General features: G+C 42.8%; 1 protein-coding gene across 3 annotated transcripts; it reads right to left on the reverse strand.

The window, feature by feature from the left end:
• Positions 1-508: 508 nt before the first annotated feature.
• On the reverse strand, positions 509-19,218 carry FST (follistatin). 3 transcript variants are annotated; one of them, XM_063295670.1, is made up of 6 exons: positions 18,958-19,218; positions 16,716-16,907; positions 14,211-14,429; positions 11,498-11,722; positions 2,585-2,740; positions 509-1,729 (listed from the first exon to the last, which is right to left on the reverse strand). In XM_063295670.1, exons 1-6 carry the CDS (start codon positions 19,037-19,039, stop codon positions 1,647-1,649), a joined length of 957 nt encoding a protein of 318 aa, XP_063151740.1. In that variant the 5' UTR covers positions 19,040-19,218; the 3' UTR covers positions 509-1,646. The 3 variants fall into 3 exon arrangements, with proteins under 3 accessions (XP_063151740.1, XP_063151739.1, XP_063151741.1); XM_063295669.1 differs by having other exon boundaries at positions 511-1,729; positions 2,510-2,740; positions 18,958-19,215; XM_063295671.1 differs by lacking the exon at positions 509-1,729 and adding an exon at positions 1,736-2,022 and having other exon boundaries at positions 2,510-2,740.
• Between the last annotated feature and the right edge of the window lie 3,795 nt (positions 19,219-23,013).

Here is a 23,013-nt window from a genome sequence, read left to right on the forward strand (position 1 = left end):
GTTGTCATAGACACTTCCGGGTCATGTGGCCAGCATGACGACTCGGAACGCCGTTACCTTCCCGCCGAAGCGGTACCTATTGATCTACTCACATTTGCATGTTTTCGAACTGCTAGGTGAGCAGGAGCTGGGATTAACAACGGGAGCTCACCCCGCCGCGTGGTTTCGAACCGCCGACCTTCCGATCGACAGCTCAGCGGTTTAACCCGCAGCGCCACCGCGTCCCTGTTTGTTTGACAGTAGCATCATATAAATATTCCTGCTTAGTCACCAAAAGTCACCTGGAATGTGAACATTTGCCAGTGTGGTCTAGACTAACTCTGCTGGTACCTGTCCAGCATTCACTTTGGATTTTTACACCCAAAGAAAAGTTATGTTCAACTTAGACATTAACTGGGTCCATTTGGCAATACTACAGGATATTGTGGGCCTTTAGAACAAACCCTGAAATATGAAATAACTTTTTACAAATACTATATATGCTCTTCTGTTAATAACCCTCCCCACCTTTAAAAACCAATTCTTGGCAATCATCTTAAACAACCAATAATTGAAATCAATGTATACAGGTTTGGGGGAAAGGATATCCATTTTTTATTTTTTTCACTCATAATTTATTTACAAATACACATTATAACTTTTATATACATTGCACATTTACATGGTAGAAAAGTACAAAACTATATATTTAAATGAATTTATATTTAACTCGTCATGTTTGAAAATATAAAATTGCCTCAGAAAAAGAAAGTATTATGAAAAGCAAGAAACTTGAACTGATAAAGCTTTGATATAATATTCTGTTAACATTTTGAATGTGAAACAGAAAGAATGTTTAAAAAATGGAACCGCAGGACCATCTGCGAGGACAGACCTAATAAAACATTGACGCTCATGACAATGTATTTTCATTTTTCTTCTTTTTCTTAAAAAAAAAATAATGCTTTCTTTACATTTAGCCACATAGCAACTAAAAAAAAAACCTTCATAATCCGATCTTTGGGTTTGGATTCTCATACTACAATATAAATGTTCAGGACTTTGAAATCCCATTAGTACATGATACAATCAGAGAACATAACCAGGGAAAGAGGGTTTGTTAAAGATTTCCCTCATTCCACACCAAATATATACTTAAGTCAGTTTACAGCGCCTTTTGGTCAGTCAAGATTCCTTGTAAACAAATATCCAAGGGAACATGGATTTATGTACAGAATTGGCAAGAAGGAAACACAATAAATAAAAATGTAACCGAAACTGACATGCATAGTTTTGTTAAAATGGAAAAGAGTTAACATTGGCAGAAATAAGGAGCTGAAAATTGTAATTGGGGACAGGGGTTAAGCTCTAAGGAATGGATTTATAGTTTACAAGAAAAAAAAAAGCTTTACTTTACAAGCAAGAGACCTCACAATAAATAACACAGCTCATCCCATAACGATTACATTTCTTTGAAAAAAAAAGGTGTACAGTCAATCAGACTTCTTTAATGTATAAATTATAAAACATGACACAGTATAAATAAATGTCTACAAGATTCAACTATATGTATACTTCTTTCTTCCCCAAATAAATAAGCATACACTTATGTACAGTATGGACATTGTAATTCTTGCCCAATGGCTGTTCCAAAAGTGATGGACATTTTACCACTCTAGAATGGAAGATATAGGAAAGCTGTAGTCCTGGTCATCATCTTCATCCTCTTCCTCAGGATCTTCATTGATGGCTAGATAGGAGAATACAGGGGAGCTCTTGTTTAGATACGGATGACAAAGCGCAGAAGCAGGTCTGTGCATGTGTTCAAAGCCCCCTGCATAGCCAAAATAGGATGTGGCATTTTTTTTTAAACCGTAGATTGCAGTGAGATGCACTTTGGCACCTGTAGTTATGCAATAAAGTTGGTTGTGGGTTTTTTTTTTTTTTTTGCATGTATGTGTAAGGTGTGTGTTACATAATCTATGAAGTCATAACTGCAGCAAGTTCTGAAGACTCAATGGCTCAGGTTTATTTGGCAGATTCCTGAAATTAGATAAAAAGTGCTCTTGTGTTCTAGGTTTTTAAACCACTGTTGAGTCCTTCATTCAGAGGCCACTGTGAGCGGACAGCAGCCCACATGGTTAAGGGTTAAGCTAGTTTGGGGAGGGTTGAGGTGAGGGAGCAATTAGGTTGTAGCCAAGTGTTAATATAGCAGGCAGCAAAGCACACTCAAGCAAACAGTATTAACGGAAGGCAAGAAACAGCTAGGAAGATGCATTTAAGGCAACTTTCTGATGGTAAATAGACCCTTCCTTAAAAAGAGAAAGGACCCCCAAACATTTGCTGTCGCTTCTCATCAGGCACAAGACTTCTGCATAACACATACTGTACATCTTTCTATATAAGATCTCACTTCTGCATAGTTTTCTTTCCTGTTTAATAAAGGTTTCCATCCTCACCTATCCTAAGGATTTCTGTTTGTTTGCCTTCAGAAGATTAAAGTTCCTGCAAGGTTAAAAATCTCACTTACAGTTGCAAGATCCTGGGTGTTTTACTTCCAATAGCACACCCAGGGAACAGGCTGCTTCCTTCATGGCACACTCACTTGGATAAGTGGTGTTATCACTGGCACAGACAGCTTCGTCTGATTTGCTTTCTGGACATAGCTCATCACAAAGGGCGCACCGTCCTCTGCCCACTTTGAAATCCCACAAGCATTTCTTGCCAGGGCTGCATTGGATGTCTTCACAAGATTTGGCCTCTAGAAAGGGTTTCCATTAAAAGGAAAAAGGGAAGAGATAAGGGTTAAAAGAGCAAACGGAAAACAGTGCTCTCAAATATGTTGTGGGGTAGTGACCTCCCCCAGAAGAGTTAGTGAGGTCAAAGGTGGAGAATTTGAATTACCACCAGGTGTTGGGGTAGAGGTTAAAGTCATGGGTGCTACTAGGAAAAGCTGCTTGGGAAGGTGGTTGGTTCTTCAGCTGAAAGGCAAAGATACCATGACTGCAAGCTCAGTGGACAACACTTGAAAGTGTTGCAGAAATGGTGCCCAGCCTTCTAGACAAGGTGCATAGTACCTAAGACTAGTTATGTACTAGGTATAGCAGGAAATACTACAAACACCTCTTCCTACTCCCTGCTAGCACAAATAGTATTATCTGGATTCAGTCCTAGTCATGCTTGGTGTAGGATCAGTAGAATTAGTGGGACTTAAGTGAGTATGACTAAGACAGCCTTTCTCAACCTTTGACCCTGGAGGAACCCTTGAAATATTTTTCAGGCACTGGGGACTCCCTGCACATTTAGGCTCAAATATAGGCCACAAAATTATTATATTTGTTTCATGTGTAGCCTGTACATATGCATTAACAGTGTTCTTAAACTAAAAATAAAGAATGAAACTTACCTCATTAATGTGAAGTTGCCTCAATTTGAAATAATTTTTTAAATAAATTGTAATCTCCCAGGGAACCCCTAGTGACCTCTCACGGAACCTTAGGGTTCCATGGAACCCTGGTTGAGAAACCCTGGACTAAGACTACCATCCAAAAGCAATTGGATGGGTTTCCCAAGAACCATATAATTCAACATATTTCCCACCCTGAAGTTGGAGAGAGACCTCTGATTTCAGAATGGGAAATAAAATGCTGAGAATCCTCTCCTACTGCTCATTAGCCCCAAAGGCTGAGTCTTTTCAACACTGGAAAGTCAAATCTTGGAAAATCCAGCTTTAAATAGGAACAAAAGGAAGGTTGCCTGGGTTGAGGCTTTGCTGCACAGGGCTGGGTATTCATTACAGCAAAGTCATCTTAGCCTCAAACATTTGCCAAAGTGGACATGTAATGTATCCTGGCTTGGAGTTAATGTAAATATATCTTCCTTTTAATTTCAGTTGGAGAGAATTCTTTTAAAAAATGGCTGGAAAGCACAGGGGAGATCTTTAGAAGTCTGCTCCTTTATTTCTGTCCTAGTGGCAATAATAATGAAACATATATTTCTCAGAGGTGTTGACATCAGAGTTCTCAAGGTGGAGGGATGGAAGAATGGATGGATGGAAGGGTTGCGCTTTATTCTTATCAATCATAATAAATTGATAGCAAACAATGTATTGTGTTTTCCTAATATATGCACACAAAAAGCTTCCTGCTCAGAGAACCCAGATTCAGTGAATCTAATGGCAGGAATGCTCCTAAAAGTTGAAATAGCTTGCCTATTCTCTCCTGATTCTCTCTTTGCTTTGGTGTGTGTGTGTGTGTGTGTGTGTGTGAAAGAGAATGAGAGAGAGAGAGGTAGAGAGGTAGGTAGGTAGGTAGATTAGGCTATAGCAAGCTTGGAACTTAACATTTCTTGATTCTCCAAAATTACTTTAGCGTGAAGGGCTGACATTTAGCTGCAATAGCACAACACTTGTGCATGGAAATACTTTAAAAAATGGCATTCACATGGCACATGACTTCAGTTTTACTCTCTGACCTAAGAAAGGTCATAGGAGATAGGGAGCTGACCTTTTTATTTTCCCATTCTTCAGCATTTGTCACCTAAGCCATTGTCACTGAACACAGTAAGAGTTATGTTTGAGTAGACATTTAGAATTTAGTCTACATGATTCCCCATGTAATATTGCTCTTCTAATAGTGCTACTCAGAAGGAGAGCTCCCTGCATTGCATAGTGTAGTGACTGCTGGGGTCAGGAATTCTGTACTTGATCTTGGATGTCAGTGCACCACATAACAGAACAGAATTTTTAAGTGAAAGGCATGTGGTGGGGCGAATGGGGAAGAAATGCTTTGCTTCTTTTTCTTGGGAAAATGGACTGTTAAATGGCCTATTTTTATCAAAGATCAGATGTCCTAGATGTACTGGCTTCAGTCTAGATCTGCCTTCCCAGTCTGGTGCCTTCCACTTATGTCTAGACAGCAACTCTCCAAAATCCTGGGAGCCATAGACACTGGGATTTCTGGAAATGGCCATCCAAGGCCTTCAAGGGATTAGAGGATCCAAAGAAATGGATGACATGTTAGCAGGTATCACATTATATAAGAAGCCATTTATAACATCTGGAAGAGTTTCTGTACCTGTCATGTAAAAGGGGATCAGGTAAGAGAGATCAGGATTTTATATGCCACTGAAGTGTTAAGAAAGATTGTGTTATGAACAATCTGGTGAATGGCTATTGAGCTTATCTCATTGCATTGAAATCTCACAAGCTGTACTTCACGTATCAAGGCCTTTGGGACTCTCAGTTTATATATTTTTTCTCTTTCTGAGAATACCATTTGATGCAACAATCACAAATGCAAGAATAGATGAGTTGCCACAAATATAATACTTCGGTTGAGTTTGAATTCAAAACAAGAATGAAAAATTGCAGTAAATGGACAGATTAGCCTTTTTAAAAAATCAGTCTATAAAGGCATCCTATTAACTTTAGTAGGACTAACCTAGAATCAATGGTTTAAGACTTGTAGCTATAAAAGCATAACCATTTTGGAATATTGGACATAATTCATCAATATGCAGCATTTTAAAAAGTTGGTTATTTAATTGGGCAAGTTAGGCATATGTTTAAATCTGTTCCCTTGAAACCAAAGGAACATAGAAGCATGTTAGAGCACAGATGGCATAGCCTGGGCCTTTCTTGCTGATTACAGAACCACTGGGAGTCTTGTTTATTTGCTTATTTTCTTCCCAAATTATCAGTCATCAGTTGGGGTTTACTGCCTCCTTGCTTCTAATGGTGAGGAGAACAATAATCTTCATTGGGGCACTGGGAGGAAATAGGCTGTGTGTGTGTCTATATGTGTCTATGTCTGTGTCTGTGTCTGTGTCTGTGCGTGTGCATGCTCACATCACAGATGTGGCCCTCAGGAATATTCACTTTGAATTCCCAGGGCTTCATGTGACCCCTAAAAGCTTTGAGTGTAGCTTCTAGAACATATGCAATAGTTGTCACTGAACTTTAATATTTAATGTGACAGAAGGAGATTACACACCTGGGGAATAATTATATTAATGGTATGATATTAAATTATGCAGCATTTACTCTTCTGATGGTACTGCTTACTTTGTGGAATGTCGTTTCTGGCTCAGCATAGCATTCAGAAGACAAGTAAACTATTCTACAGCCTGTTTTAGAGAATTCAAGTATTAATCCAAATGCAACATTTCTGATCTTTTATTGGAAAGATGATTTTATTTAATTATTTTTCTATTTTATCAATTTATAAGCCACTTCAAGATACTGATACAGTTTTGAAGAGCATTGGATTATGTCTGATCATTATTTTAGTGTTTGCAGATGTCTTTTATATGCATGACCTGTTATTTATTATTTTTAAGGGATAAAAATGGTTTTGGATCAATGTAATTGTGTATTTCCTAAGAATTCTTGCTTAGCAAAATGTTTCCATTGGAATTTAGTTGAACTGAATTTTGAAGCCATGTGGTCAGAAGATGTCTTCAAAGTCTTAATATTCACAAGTATCACAGATTCCAGTAGAATCAAGGCCAAAGACTGGTCTTCAATAATTGTCAACTGGATTTGGTGGAAAGTTTTCTTGACCAAATTCTATCCTTCTGGATCTGAGAAGTGCATTCCTACAAGTTTTAAAAATATAATTTTGTATATAATATAGCATTTTTCCCCAACAAGGAAGTGGTTCTGATGTGGCAAATGTGGAATGGAATGTTTTATGGAAGAGCTGTGCCAATTTTTTTCCCTTATTTTAATAATTTGGAGTCAAAACTAGCAATTTTTGAAATGACTACTTTTTCTTATCATTGTTTACCTCTTACTATTTATTAGGAATTATTTTAACTCAACTTCTACTTTTTTCCTTATTCCTAAATTAGTTAGCAAGCCAGAGATTGTGTAATAATACCACTGCTCTATCTGGCCTGTAAGCTTTGAGTGTATAATGCCATCACTGAAGACAAGTAATAGAAATTCAGGATAAATGACAGCAATCAAAATAAAACTCTTCACAAAGACCCAGAACTTTAAACATTTTGGGTATTGACAAATACATTATCATAAATTAAAAATGGATATTATTAAATATGGAAGTAAATCATATGCAGATTTATAAATATGAAATGAATAACCTGATTTGAGTATTACTGGTTGAAACATAGTATTTCTATCTACCAGCATCGATATGAATTATGCGAAAAACTCACCCCAGTCAAGTAGCACTGAGCTGGAATTTTTTAAAACAAAGCTATTTCATTCATATCTGGAAAATAGCTGAAATATTTCCAAACCCAACCCTGATACATCTTTGAGATCATGGCAGGGACTGATCCATTTCCAATCTTTCGGGTAAACATCTGGAACTGACTTGCTCACCTACCCAACTTCTTCTTACCCATTTATTTGTGTTTATTGCTGCTCCATCATCAGCAATAAGAGAACAAAAGAAGGGAGGGAGTGTTTGTCATTCCTGGTCTAATGCTGGCATACTTGTCTGGCTGCATCTCAGCAGACTGGAAACTATATTGCTCAGTGAAACAATGGTAGAGTTCAGGAGAACAAAACTGGAAGAGGTAAGAGAAACCACTTTCTCCACTGGAGAAACCAGTGAAGGTGACTGATGAGGCTTAAAGAGTGGCTGAAAATATGTGGATCAGGAACTATCAGGCCATAGACAGAGTAAGGAAAGGGAGGGAAAACATCAGACTTGCAAGATTCTGTTATTATAACCCATCTCAATCAAATATAGTTCTAGTCTTCCTGTGGAGTCAGTTTTCTGGTGTGGGCTACCTAGTGGGACTGACATCAATATTGCTAGTCTTATTGTGCTTTACCTCCCCTCCTCCTTATACCCCAGTGAGTTGGGGAGGCATTTCCCTCAGTAGCTTCAGAGTATTATCTCGATTTCCAGGACTTAAAGAAGACTTCAGCCCTCTTTGCCTAGGTAATGGTTCTTGCATATTTCTGTCAAGTTTATCTCCTTTGCTTTGTATGAAGGTGAAAGATCCCCTGTGCAAGCACCGAGTCATGTCTGACCCTTTGGGGGGACGCTGCTTTCACAACATTTTCTTGGCAGACTATAGAGCGGGGTGGTTTGCCATTGCCTTCCCCAGTCGTCACCTTCCCCAGAAAGCTGGGTACTCATTTTACCAACCTCGGAAGGATGGAAGGCTGAGTCGACCTGATTCCGCTGGATCGTGAGGAGAGTTTCAGTTGCAATACTGCTGCCTACCACTATAGGCCCTTAATATTATCTTCTTAATATTATTATTATTATTTATTATTTATTTAAATGTATTGGCTTCTGAACTCTAGTGGACTCTGGGTGGTGTACAAAACTAGGGAAAACATATTAGAGGAAGATGTTGTGAATTTTCAAATTTTGTATTGTTTAAAGTTGGAAATATGGATTTTACCACCAACTCAGGACTGGGGATCTTGTGGTCTTCCAAAAGTTACTAAACAATGTTTCCCAGCAGTCCTGGTCAGCATAATTAATGCTAAGGGATTCTGAGAATTGTAGTTTAGCTATATTATCCTAAATACTGCTTAAGACACCACCAACAATTTTGTTTTGAGTAGACTGCATTCTGCTTTAGACTGTCACCCAATTCAAGATAAATGCTAGTGGATCAATCTATGTTGCTAAATAAACATAATCGTGATATATTTGTAATTTACTGTCTATAATCTGAGATAGGTACATAGAAGACAATACCACTTTGGGTAATTTACACATCAAGGCACTTCACTTGGCAACAGTATGGAAATGGTTTTCCATACATAGAAATGGGTTGAAATCAGATCTCTGTCAACTCACTGTCCAAATCTCTCCTTCTCTGTTTAATTCCTCATTTTTAAACCAGAAATAATATTTTACAGGAGAACATGTGGGCCAAGCACCAAACCAAACAAAAGAACCCCTGTATAAGTAGTATGACTTTTCCACTTCCCTGAGCGGTGCAAATAAGAGATTGGGCTAGAAGCAAGGAGCTTCTGATTTCAAACTTGCCTGACTTCCATTCACTAACAGGCTTTTAGTAAATTACCCTCTTCAATTTGGTAAGGTAATAACACCAATGGAATTTATGGCAGAAGATGGACCTCCAGATGTGGCTGAATCACAACTTCCAGCAGCCCAAACCAGCACAGTCATTACGGAAGAAGCTGGAAGTTGAGCTCATCGACATCTGGAGGGCCACATCTTGCCTAATTCTCATGCATAATTCTCTGATGAACTGCGCCTATTAACTGCCACATTTTGAACACTGGGAAGCACTCTATAAATATATCATCATCATCATCCCCTCTATTTTTTTTAACAGCACCAATTAAATAATATTACTTTGGGCAAAGGAAATTTCCCTTAAGAATGTTACTTTATTCTGCATTCTTCTGGTTACTAGCACAGACTATAATAAAACTGTCACTGTCTGGTAACACGGCTTCTTCCAGCTTTGCTCTCCAGTGAGACCTTTACATACATTGCCTTGACTTCATCCTTGCACAATATTGTTTGTCAGTCCTCCCTTTCTCCACCTGCCTATCAGATCAAATCACTTGCTCTGAATGGTCCAACTCCCTGCTCTCCTGCCCATTTTTCCTGAGATTAACAAGTGAAAACAATTGTGGGAAGCAATTAACATTTTTTTTTATTGTTAGACGGCTGGCTTTTTCATTAATCCAAATGAGTTAGTTACCTTAGGTGGATTTTTTTTTTATTGGGCACAATGATGAGATATGGAGGATAAAATTGTGTAATGTGGTCTGCTCTGCTGTGTACCCACTATTTTTAACCTTTGGAAGCTGGCCCTATCCTTAGGTAGCATGAGTTCATCAGCTCTAGCAGTTGTAAGAGGACAAAGTTGTACTCACGGATGCCTATACAGGTAGCACAGAGAGCAAACCAGCATTGCAATGCCACAGTGCAAGCTCTGCCTGTTTGGTAAGTGTACTGTGACATCTCATGCATGTATGTAAGGGGTGGATCTTGTGTCACAATATTGCAACTTCACTATTCTGATGAAATTGTCAGATAATGTAGACACCTCCGGCTATACTATGGAGCTTCCTCTATAGCCCTAAGTTACCTTCTGGTGCAATGGGAGGCAATCCCATTGCCAGTACAGAGATACAGTTCAAATTCTGGGTTGCTCACCTTCTGTACAGGTAATCCTTGCTTAACGACCATTCCTTCAGTGACCATTTGAAGTTATGCCAGTGCTACACAAATGGTAGCTATGGCCAGTCTTCAAAGTTATGGCTGTTGCAGTGACTATGCAGTCATGTGATCAAAATTCAGGCGCTTGGCAGCCCACCTGCATTTACAACTGCTGCTTCCCCCACCCACATATATTCTCCCCCTTCTCTGACCTTTTGGCTGCCTATGCCTGCCACCCCCCCCCCCACTTCCAACTGACCTTTGCCATCTTCTTTCTCCCACTGCTGATGAGGCGCACCTGGCCAAGGCAGCTGCTGGCCCTTTATGAGGCTGCGTGAGGCCTCCTCAAGGCATTGCAAGGCCTCCCTGACACTGTGCAAAGCCACCCTGAGGCCCTGGGGGGCCTTTGCAGCATTGTGGAGGCCTTGCAAAGGGCCAGCAGGTGCCTCGGCTGGGCACACCTCTCCAGCAGCAGGAGGAAGATGGCAAAGGTCAGCTGGGGCCAGTGGGAGGCAGTAGGGGTAGGTGATGGCGGCAGTGTAGGGCAGCCAGAAGGGCAAAGAAGGGGGGGATAGGCAGGTGGGGGGAGTTAAAGTGGAGGCCAGCACAGCAGGACAGGAGAAGCGTGCAGTCCTCACCTAATGACTGCAACTTGGACTACAGGAACTGCCATTCCTAAGCGGTGCAGTGATGTGATGCTTTGCCTAATGACCGCTTCACTTAGCAACAGAAATTCTGGTCCCAGTTAGGGTCGTTAAGCGAGGACTCCCTATATGTAGAGTGAAAGGAAGCCAACTTGCCCCTTGGACCAGCCCGACCTTCAGATGCATGACACATAAGGTCAGGAACCTACATTCCATCTTCCATGTTGTGATGCTCTCTAGATGAGGTGCAGTCTAAGCAACAATTTTAGGAATCAAGGTGAGAGCCACTGGTTCCCAGGGCAAAGAAATCAGTTATATAAACCACCACCAAAAATTCAGCTTCAAGGAAGAAGAAGCTGTTTGAGCTGCTGAGGGAGGGTATAAAAGGTAATTTGCCCCTTCATTCTGACAGAGAACAATCAACTGTTTTATATGGCTTTATTCTGGTATGCAAAAAAGATTCATATCTAGCCATGCCATGTCATGTGTCTGAGAGCTTTTAGTAGCCATGCTAAGTTAAAGGTCCTGGAATTTCTGTTGAGGTTTGCTGGGGCAGCCTGAAAAGAATAACGAAAATGTTCCTTGAGAGCAATAGCTAGGGAAAAACTGAACAAGGTTTGTGCTATAATATAAGGGTTCCAGATCAGCTGGCAAAGCTTCCCTCCATGGGAGGTATGTATCTCCTCTCATTCGCAAAATAGAGCTGTAATCTGTGCAACTCCCTTACTCCATGGTACTTACTGATACACTTTCCTTCATAGGCTAGGCCAATGGATCTTCCAAGCAGGCAAGTAGCTTTCCTTAGATGACAGGCACTTGCATATGTTATTCCATCATTCCCGCAGAGATACTGTTCAGGTGAAGTTGGCTCGGGGCAAATCCGATTACATGTCACACAGTTGGCATTATTATTTTGATCAACCACACATGTGGAACTGCCTGGGCATAAAACATCCCTACATGTCTCTGAAATAAATGGAAGGGAAAACAATATGTGAACAATAGAAGCATCTGGATCATCAGAATAGACACAAATAGCAAGAACTGAAAAGTTTTAATGAAGCTAAGGCAGTGGACCCACAACCTTCTGACCTTCTGAATTTCCAATTAGTTTACACTCCAGCTGCAGCATGGATGACCTAATAATTGTAAGGACCTGGATTTGGAATCAGTGATCTAGTAACCCTCATGATCATCCTAGAAAAAGCATTACGACTTGGCATCTGCCAAGGTGCATGACCTTGAAGAAGCCCACTGCCAATGTCACAGTGGCCTTGCCATTGTCCACTTTGCTGTTTCCACTTGCTTCTCACCTACTCCCTAGCCAGCAAGAATGAGAAGCTGTAGCTCCAGCTGCTCCCAACTGTTCCAGAGCATCTGGAAGCCCAGGAAGACCTCTGAGGAAGGATTCTCATGCTAATAAGTGGCTAGCTCTGCCTCTTCCAAATCTAAAACTGGCATGAGGGGAAATTTTCAAGGCTGCAAGTAGATGGGAAGGACTCATAGCTCACTGGAAGGGCCACAGTTTGCATTACTAAGTCCACAGATTCATTTCCAACTTTAATAGGAATTAGAATGGGTCCCTGTACTTTTTGAGAACTGGTATAAGACTGCAGATTTGTGTTCTTGGCATGTGGCTTTTCTTCTTCTGTGTTGTTTAACCGTCCACTGTCAGAAGATGCAGTGCAGTCATCCACTTGGATGACTTTATGGCGGAATTAGACATCAGGCAGCTAAGGTTATCAGAAAGTACCATCTTGATGGCTATGGATTATCTCCAATATTGTAGGCAGTTATTTGGGAATGTGATCAGGAGATTATTATTGCTTTCATGTCTTTGCTACTGGGTGTCCGTGAGACATCTGTGGAAACTGAATGCTGGATCTTTAAAAATGGGGGGAAAAGTGGATCCAGGAAACTACAGACCAATCAGCTTGACATCAATGCCTAGGAAAATCCTGGAAAAGGTAATCAAGCAGCCTCATCAAGCAGTGCTCATCACTGAAGGGGTACTCATCCAATCTGCAGATGACACAAAGCTGAGGGGAATAGCTAACACTTCAGAAGATAGGCTCAAGATTCAGAAGGATCTTGGCAGACTTGAGCATTGGGCCCTATCCAATGAGATGAAGTTCAATGGTGAGAAATGTAAGGTTCTACACTTAGGCAGGAAAAATCAAACGCACAAGTACAAGATAGGCAATACCTTGATCAGCAGTAGTGCCAATGAGAGGGATCTAGGTGTCCTGGTGGACCACCACTTAAAAATGAGTCATCAGTGTGCTGCAGCTGCCAAAAAAGCCAACACAGTCCCTAACAGAAGGATAGTATCAAGATCACGGGAAGTGATAGTACTGCTTTATACCACACTAGTGAGGCCACAATTGGAATACTGCATCCAGTTCTGATCACCACAATACAAAAAAGATGTTGAGGCCCTAGAAAGAGTGCAGAGAAGAGCAACAAAGATGATAAGAGGTCTGGTGGCTAAATCCTATGAAGAACAGCTAAAGGAACTAGGTATGTTTAGCTTAATGAAGAGAAGACTGAGGGGAGACATGATAGCAGCCTTCCAATACTTGAAGACCTGCCATGGGGAAGATGGTGTCTCCATAGCACCTGAGGGCAGGACAAGAAGCAATTGGTAGAAGCTTGCCCCAGGGAGATCCAACCTGGAAATAAGGGGGAATTTCCTGAGAGTGAGGACTATTAAGCAGTGGAACAGCTTGCCTCCTGGAATTGTGGGTGCTCCATTGCTGGAGGTTTTCAAGAAAAGAGTGGACAACCATTTGTCTGAGATGGTATGGGGATTCCTGCCTTGGGCAAGGGGTTGGACTAGAAGACCTCCAAGGTCTCTTCCAACCCTATGATTCTATGGACCCTATGATTCTATGGATTAGACAGCTCTTTGGTCTGATGCAGTTTAACTCTACCTGCAGATGAAAAGGTAGCTAATTCAACAAGGAGCAAACTAACTAACTTTTTTCCTCATTTTTTAAAACTTGCAGAAAGTTTATGGTACAACCTAGTCAGTCACCTCAGGATCTATCACCTTCTTCTGCTGCTGATATATAAAGATGTTCTATAGGGATGGCTTTGGGTTGCTTAGTAAAGCCTTTTCCAATCTGGGCATTCTCTAGATGTGCAGACTTCAGCTCCCAGAATACCTCAGCCAGCATGGTATTACTGAGAATTCTGGGAATTAAAGTCCACACATCTAGGGGCACCAAGTTTGACAAGACTATGGTAAAATTGCCCACCCCATCCTCCATATTAGAACATCCCCTCATGCTATTACGTTGTGAACATGAATACAACTCACAACCTGTTTTCCTTCAGAGTAATCCCACTGGGTCTTATGGTATTTCACCAGAGTAAGTGGTCTACGGGCATTTGCATACATGCTTTCTATCCTGACTCTATGACTGAGAAAGCAGGATTATTGTAAACATACTTTTGCATTTGCCCTGATACTGGATTTCAAGTTCTGGTTGTTCTTTACATCTGGCTTTCAGAAGGGCACACTCATTCTTGTAGGTTTTCCCATCCAAGCCACACACCGGTCCCTTCCATGTGATATTTGAGCAATCTGGAGCACAGACACACCGAGGTTTGTTCTTCTTGTTCATTTTACATTTCTTCCCAGGTCCACAGTCCACATTCTCACAGGTTTCTAAAGGGGAAATGGAAAGGGAATGGAAAGAAAAGGGTTGGGCAGGTAGAACACAATCCAAAAACATTGTCTAATAACATCTAAAACCCCCACCACAATTTCACAAAATACATACAACTCATGAGAATATTGTTGACTCAGAAAATATTCTCTCCGTTTCAAGCAAAAACTCTAAAATCAGATCAAACACAGAAGCCTTCTATTTTCCGAGCAGGATGCTTGCAAGAGACTATGAATATTGCACTAATGCTACCTACTGTGATGCTGGAGTCGCAAAATAATGACAGAGCGCTCCCTAGAAAATTAGTTTGTTAACTTGCAATGAAGTAGTATGCAATTTCACATACAAAAACAGTAGTATCATCTAATGCCAAATATTAAAACCTCTCTAAATATACTTTGGCTCAAGTCATACATTGCACTAACATAATGTGGTTTGTTTGATTTTGCTTTAGGGTGTTGTATGAACCCAGCTGTTGTGAGGTGCAAGGTATGGCTGAGAGCAGTGTTTCTCAACCTTGGCAACTCTAAGCCAGCACGGGGAATTCTGGGAGTTGAAGCCCACACATCTTAGAGATGTCAAGGTTGAGAAACACTGGTTTAGAAGTTATGTTGTACAAACTCAAGTTTGATTTGTTCCATAAACTACAGCTTTACACAGTATGTGAATTCAGACTTTGGAAAGGTAGAATAGGCTAGCCTTTCCTTACACTGATAAATATATGCCAAGGTGACTAATCCCCATTAAGGAAACACATATGCCAGTTGAGAGAGAGGCAAACCAAAGCTGCCTTATTTTTGTATCAGCCCCCCCCCGCCCCGCCCGCCCCATCATTCAGTGCAATAACATTTCTGCTCATACAGTGTCCCTGACGTGAGTTGGGTTTGTTCTCTAACATCCTTCATGGTGAAGGTCAGTGGAGCAGAGATTTCTCAAGGTTGGAGGGTGAAAATGTTTGGCTGCAATCCATAGTTTTTACTTTTAGAGTAATCCTGTTCAAGATACTTGGGCCACCAAGTTAAGTGACCTGGGCACTGCATTCCATTGTACCACCTCTTAGCTTTCTTTCGTACTACCCTGCTGGCACCAAGAACATCATCTTTTCATATACACACCATTCCATGCCTTAATTTCAGCTGAAATCTGTTTTAAATGCTAGTGCACTTAGATGCAGAGAAAGGATTCTTCTTTACACCTTCCTCTGGGTGGCAGGGGCCCGGTTCCTATAACAAGCTATCTGATGCAGTTGAAAGCTGATCCTGTTATGAAGGCTTGTTTTACAGGACTTAAAAGCACAGAGATTCTGATTGGGAAAGTCATACATAAATCTGCCTGAGAAATGGGATGTCTGAAGAATAACTTGAGTATGGACAAAATACCTTGGACCAGAATTAGGGAGCAGGTCAAGTCATGTGGTTTCCAATCAGTAGAGCCATGGGGAAAAAACATGTACTTTTAAATAGCCTTAGTTATAATAAGGAGAAAAGATTCCACTCAAACTACCTTCCAATTTGGGCTAAGTGGTTGAATACATTCTTTGCATGCAAAATTGTGGGCATCAGATGGAAGGAAGGTCGCCTTCCAGTTTGATTCCTGGTATCTACATGGACACGTCTGTGAAGATTTGTTGACAATACATTGTCTTCTGGGATAGGATCTGTTCTGTTCTGTTTTACTTCCCAGTCTACCCTACAGCTCTGGCATTCCCTGGTGGTCTCTCATCCAAGCAGTAATCCCTTCTGATCCTGTTTCTGATCAGCCTAGTTTTTTGGATCACCTAGTCTTCCAGTGTCACTAGAGTAGGCTGTTGGAAAGAGCCAGTACCATTTGTTGTAGATAGGTAATGCAAAAGCCCAATAATTAAATTTGACATAATGCAGAGTCCTACATTCTAATAAACCCTGTTTATCTGATTACACTTTCTCATTTCCCAGTGAAGAGGAAAAATGTTCAAGGACAGTTTCCATCCGTTCTACTTGGTTTTGTGTGCTTAATGAACAAGCCTTGGCACTGAAAACAATGTTGCTTATCCCCTTCTTATGGGAGAGGCAGCAGTTCAGTAGTTTAGTTTGACATCTTCAGGGACAGAGACTACATTCCTAACTGCAGAGCCAGGGAATGTCTGTGACCACTGCCTGTTGTATCTTTGGGGAAATGTTACCAATGTAGAGGCGCTGCTAGATTTAATGAACAGAGATGCTTCAATCAGTCTGAAGCAGCTTTCTATCCTCATCTTGAAAGTTACAAGCCCTTCTAAAAATCAGATTATTCTTAGCAGCACCCACCTTTGCAGGGGATGCAGTTGGGGGCCCCTCCGCTAAAAATCATCCATTTGAAAAGCACGTGGTCGCTGACATCCTCCTCCGTCCAGGAAGTGGTGAGCCTCCCTGTTTTGCAGCACTCTTCCTTGCTGAGACCGTTTTTGTAGAGGACCTGGCAGCGACCGTTCCTGGCTTGCCGGAGCCAGCAATTCCCAGCTAGTGCAGGAAGAGAGAGAGAGGGGTGGGGGGAGGGAGACCCAGCCAGCTCAGTGTCAGTTACCAGTGACCCAGACATAACACGTGCGGGTTTCATTGACTTTTACTAGACTGTTTACTTTTATTTGTCCCGTTTCATAACCTGAAGCTACTCCTCTGAATCAAACGGAAGCACTGTTTCAACAACTTGATCAAACCAGTTCGACGCCTTGTTATTCCACCCGGGGAAGGTAGACAACTGCGGGCGCTCTCAGAGGGGGGAGGGGTTAATTGCGCGTGACGGAGTCTCGAAATAGATCTGGAGCATCAAAAGTGTGTGCGCGAGAGAGTGGTGGTGGTTGACGAACCGGCCTTCCTTCCCATTAGCTGATCTCGTCAACCCGACTCTTCTGTTTATAAACAACCTCAACCGATAAACAACCTCAACATTAAACAGAAGTTTGCACAATAAACTTACGGGGAAATTCACTACAACTGCTCCCACCCCCATCTCTCCCGAGGTGTAGGATTTAATAATGAGCGCCTGGTCCAAGTAAGTATCAGGGACGGCTCTTTCGAAATCTTCAAATTTCTCCTGTTTCCTCAAAAGAGAAAGGGAAAGGAAAGAAAAAGAAAGAAAAGAATGCAGCGGGGGAAAGAGCGATCAAACTCTACACACGCAGTCCAGCCGCGATTCGCAGACCCACCAATGGGATGACACAGAAGGACTTGGATCAGACTAGACAAGTTGACTTGGACTTTATGGAGAAAGCACAAACACACGCGCGCTCACACTCACAAACGGACACCAACAACCTTGAGTCTGTCTGTTACTGAGGGAACCGAGCCAAAAACACTGATCTGACCTGCCGCTCTATTCCTTGAGATAATCTGGAGAATTTGTTGGGACCAGTTCTTCGTGATTTACCGGTCTGACTTCTCCAACAAATGCAGATCGAATCGAATTTGTTTCTTTACCCCAGAATGCCAGACAGAACCGACACTGCTCTCACGCCCCAAATCCACCCATTTTAAGGTAGTAGTAGTAGTGGCAGCCGTAGTAATATCAGCAGTACCAAAGGACCTATCAGCTAGGAAGGTCTTTTCATTACTACTTGCTTAAAGCTACAATAATGTACCACGAAAGATAAAATTATGGACAAGATACAACAATAAATTGTGGCCGTAATGTCACTAATCCCCCTCATATACCCTGCAAACTAATATCGGGGCGGAAGAGACTATTTTCAGTTGCCAATATGCGAGTTTCGTTTACTGTGCTTTAAGCGAAACTCAGGGGTACAATCTTTCACTCGCTTACCTGGAAGCAAGTTCCACTGAACCGAAGGGGAGACTTACTTCGTCTGGAAAGGCTCGTCTAGATTGGGGTTGCAAGACATGCTTTGCAACTGTGAAACGCAGCCCTCCGAAGTCCCTTCCCAGAATGACATGAGACTGGAGGAGGACAAGCAGGGGCACAAAGAAAATTCTCCAAACTTAGTCTCTTTCCTTCTCTTTTCTCTCCCCCCACCCCGCGCCCGGAAGTGTGAGGCATAATCCGAAGATTATTTTGCACCCGTAGAAGGAAGTGGCTCAGTGATTTTAGAAATGTAAATACGCGGATAAATCGCACGCAGGATGAAACCTCCGCGGTGGCCAAACTCGGAAAAGTTCTTAGCTGATGCTGGAAGTTTAGCCAGGCAGCAGCGACGCAAGCTTTTTAAAAAGCTCTTGAGAGCTAATGATGGAGAAGGTGATTAAGATGACAAAGCTGACGAGAAGGGGGATTCTCTGTCCAGCGAATCCACCGCCAAACAGGATTTTCCTGCTCTCCTGCCTCCGCATTCACAGAACGCCCCCCCCCCCGTGCAAAGCGATCCTAAGCGTGTTTCTTCCTTTCAAGCGGGGAGCCCCCGGGAGTTCAGTGGGAAGCCCTATTTGAGTTTAGGACTGGAGCTTTAGAGGCGTCGGGTGGGCTGAAGAAGAGCCCTGGAGCGGGAGGGGTAGAGCGACAGACAGAGATAGAGAGACAGAGGCACACCAGCAGGGAAAGATGTGAATTGTATCTTACCCTGCGCTGTTTGATCTTCTATGAAGTGGCAGAAAAACATCAGGAATAAAACCATGCCCGGAAAGATTCTCTGATTTAACATCCTTAAGTTATTTCCCTCCAGCGAAAGAGACGAACGCCACCCGAGTGGCAGTAGTCAGACCGGGGGAAGAAAGAGCGAGCACGCCCGTCACACAGCCTGCTTATGATCGCTCTATCTATTGAATGAATGTCAGCCTCTGAATGCAGTCTCTCTTTAAATCGAATGGGGTCTTAGTTGTGCGGTGGGCGGTCTCCTAATGTGTGTGTGTGTGTGTGTGTATGGGGGGGTTGGTTATGAGGGAAAGAGAGGGAGGGAGACGGGGAGGAGGGTGTGTGTATGCGCGCGCGCGTGTTCGGGTGGTGGGGGGAGATTTAAAAAACTTCGGCGTGAATCCCTTGCCGATTATTTTTCTCCAAAGGTGTGCGCGCACGCGCGCGGGTCTACCCATTGCTTCCACTCACCAAACCCTACCCCGCCCCACTTTGATCAAATCGGCAGGAGAATCGCCGGGGCTTTGGCGCCCGGTGGAGGAGGAAGGAAGAAGTGGGTTTGCGCTGCTGCGGTGTCGGGTTTGTGGGAGCTGAGTGCGGGAACCCAAAGCCCAGGCTACCCGCTTCTTTAAAGAGGGGGAAGGAAGAGAAACGCTTCTTCCGCTGCAAGCGAGGCGCCTGGGAGCGCGGGGACGCGAGGCAAAACACTTCCCCGCAAGGATTCCCGGGGCTGTTCTCGATTAGCAACCACCATCCTCACTTCGCTCCTCCTGAGGGAAGTGGGGAGAGGCAGACCCAGGTTATCCCTTCGCGTTCCGCCTCGCTGTCTCCCAAATCCCGTTGTCGGGGTCGAGGGTGCTGTGGTACCCTTGCGGAGAGGGTTCCGCGACTGCATCTAAAGGCTGTAGGGACTGGGACGTCCAACGACCCCCGCCTCGCCTCTAGTCCGGCGCGGAGTTGGCCCCCGGGCCGCCTTTGCCCCTGGGCGAGCGGGCTCCATCCTCTTGGCTGGCCTCGCACCCCCGCTCCCCGCCCAAATGTTGTGGCCGCTCCTCATAAATCTCCAACCCTCACACCTCCGAACAGTAGTTAAGTGTCTGGCGCGCCCGCATCTCCCTCTCTGGGACTCGTCAAAAACAAATCAGAGTTTAATGCCCGGTTTAATGTCCCGCGTGTTAGTCTCTCAACTCGAGGGCGTCTGGAGCGGGAGCGGGAGGCGACGTAGGCGGTCCTTTTCGGCGCAGAATGAAATAATAAGGATCCTCGGCCATTAGGAAGGACGCGCCTGGAGCGGGCCTAATGAACTTTTGCGGCGTTACTCTATTAAGCGCCGTCTGGCAACTCTTCCCTTCTTTCAAGAGAGTTGGCGGGCCCGTTTCTCATAACAATTTTTGGCACTGCTGAATGAAACTGAGTAGGCGATATTTCCTTTTATACCAAACGATTACTTAACGGAAAAAAATGGGGCGTGTTGATTCAAAAAGCCGCCGCTTTAAAAACAACAACAATAAAATAGAAGGGGCAGGGGGAGGAGGAGGAAGAGGAGGAAGACTCCTGCGTGGCCGCCTGCCTCAGAGCCCGTATGCTTCCAGCCGTTACCAACAGGCAACAGACTGCAAATTATGCAGACAAAAATTCTTGCCTATTGCCAGGTCACGGTGCTTTTCTTTCTCCTGAAGTCCGGGTGACCCCCCCTTCCCCTTCCCATTCAACCCGGTCTGCCCCCGCCTTCCTTACTCCAGTCTCCCCAGTCTCTCTCTCCTCGCCCCCCTCCAACGCCCCGCCTTGCAACTGCAAATAACTCAGTGATAACAGATTTTTTTCCACCAACTGCAGGAGATAGTGCTAATCTTTTAATAAAAGATCCCATTACAATAGGATCTGTCTGGACAGACTATAATAGATCTAGAAATACAGCCGTGCTAATATTAGAAGACAGTTGTTTGGGTGCCTCAGACTGCGCTGTAGCCCTAGCTTTGAAAATGGGCAAGAATCACAATACAATGCCCAGCACCCACAGTCACAACCATTCACAGCCAGACTGGTAAATGACTGATCTGTTCCTGCGTTTTTGGAGGGGCTGGGGTGGGGCGGGGGTATATTTTGTGTTTGAGGGAGATAGACATTGTGACCTTTCCTATCAAGCTCCAGGGCATGCTGATTACTTCAGAAGCTTCTTGGGAGTTTACATCCTTTTTCCATCTGTCCCTCCCCCCTCCTGGCTTTTTCCCAATTTAGTACCTCTACTCTCATCTTTTCTCCTCTTCCATGGAATATTAGCCTTAATGCAGGGTTCTTGGGCGCCCTCTTATGGTAAATGGCATTACCAAATTAACAGGGGGAAAATAAAACCTGCCTTCCTTGTGCAGAAGTCGTCAAATTCCTGCCCAAGTAGGATAGCAGTATACTGGTGGGGTGTAGGATTTTGATGGTTTGAACCAAGCAATTTCCACCTCCTGACTTCACTCAGGAGGATACCAAGAAGAAAATTCTGCAAGCCCTGGCAGATGACTTGTAAATGTATTTAACTCTGCAGCAAAAATGTCTGATTTTCTGATTTGGCTTTATGATCCCCACCCTAAGTTCTTAGGGAACAATGGCAAATGTTATGTGTGGACTTTGGACTTTCTGTTTACTGTCTGCAGATACTCTTGATGAAGACACAACAAGCTGTTTCTGTACCTCCCTACACGTTTGCTGTCAGGAGAGCAGAATGAGATGGAACGTCTGCAGGTTATTCCAGCTGTCCATCTAAAACAATAATCTGATAGAGACATGGCTTAAACACCAGCTGTATCTCTTTTCCTGTTCCATCACCACCTCCAAATTTTCAGTGGTCTTGCCTAATGAAGAATTCTTTGATGCTTGAAAGCTTGCATGCTAATAAAAATATTGCCTTATGATGTGCATTATCTTCAATATGGCTGTTTTTGCATTACAGATATCTTCATCCTATACCTACTTATTTGGAAGGAATCCCCTTGAACTCAATAAGGTTTATGTTCAATGAAGCATGCAGAAGAGATCTGACCTAGGACATTTTATTGCCTGAAATGAAGATGCCCCCTCTCCCCTTTCATGTATAGTTTCAGTTAAATACTTGTAGTGACTTAAATACTTGCATCTTCCATGCATCTGAGAACAATAGCCTAATTTAGTAGGGCTGTGTGAATATTTCATATGGAGATTCAGTGTGAAGGGAATTCAATTTAACTCTTCAAATGAATAAAATTTCAGAATGAATCAAAGTTGATTCCACTCATTGAATCAAACAGGGTGTCTCTAGATTGATCTGGACAATTTTGGAAACTTCTGTGGATTTGCAGAAACATTTTTTTAATGAGTTGATTGGGAAATCAGATTGATCCAATTAGGCATTTTGATTCAACTGTCCAATTTCAGTTGATTTATTGAATCAAGAATTCAAATCACATTTGGTATGATTTACACAGGTCTGAATTTAGGAGGCGAAGGAAAAGTTTTATGCATACCTAAATCCAAGAAGGGGAAATAATTTCAAAGGCTTAGAAGGAATGCTTCCTAAGACAGTTGCTTTTCTCTTCCAGAAGCTGAATGATTCAGGGAAAGATAAACAAGTATATCTGAAACTACAGAATTTGCTTCTAGATGATGAAGCAATGGCCACCAATGAACAGGTTCAAAAGGATCCTAAACAAATCCATGGAAGGTTATATGGCACAAGGCTACTTATATCTCTGACCAGCAGTTGTTGCAGCTCCTAACACAGGATACAATTGTCCTCATTATGCTCTTCTTGTGAGAGCGATATTTGACAGAAGCGTGCTGGTAAATACAGAATACAGGAGCTCACCTTGACACTATGCACACAATTCCTGCTTTTAGTAATGCTTCTGATTGCACAGGTTCTACTTCCAAAACATATCAAGCAGGGGTGGGAAAATTGTGTTCTCCAGATGTTGCTAAACAACTAGAATTCTTCACTGTGATCGTGCTGAATGGAGCTGCTGGGAGTTGTTGTCCAGCATCCCTGGGGGGCCATTGTTCCCCATCCCTGAAACAGAA

The sequence above is a fragment of the Candoia aspera genome, chromosome 2, assembly GCF_035149785.1.
Source record: "Candoia aspera isolate rCanAsp1 chromosome 2, rCanAsp1.hap2, whole genome shotgun sequence".
Lineage (NCBI taxonomy): Eukaryota > Metazoa > Chordata > Lepidosauria > Squamata > Boidae > Candoia > Candoia aspera.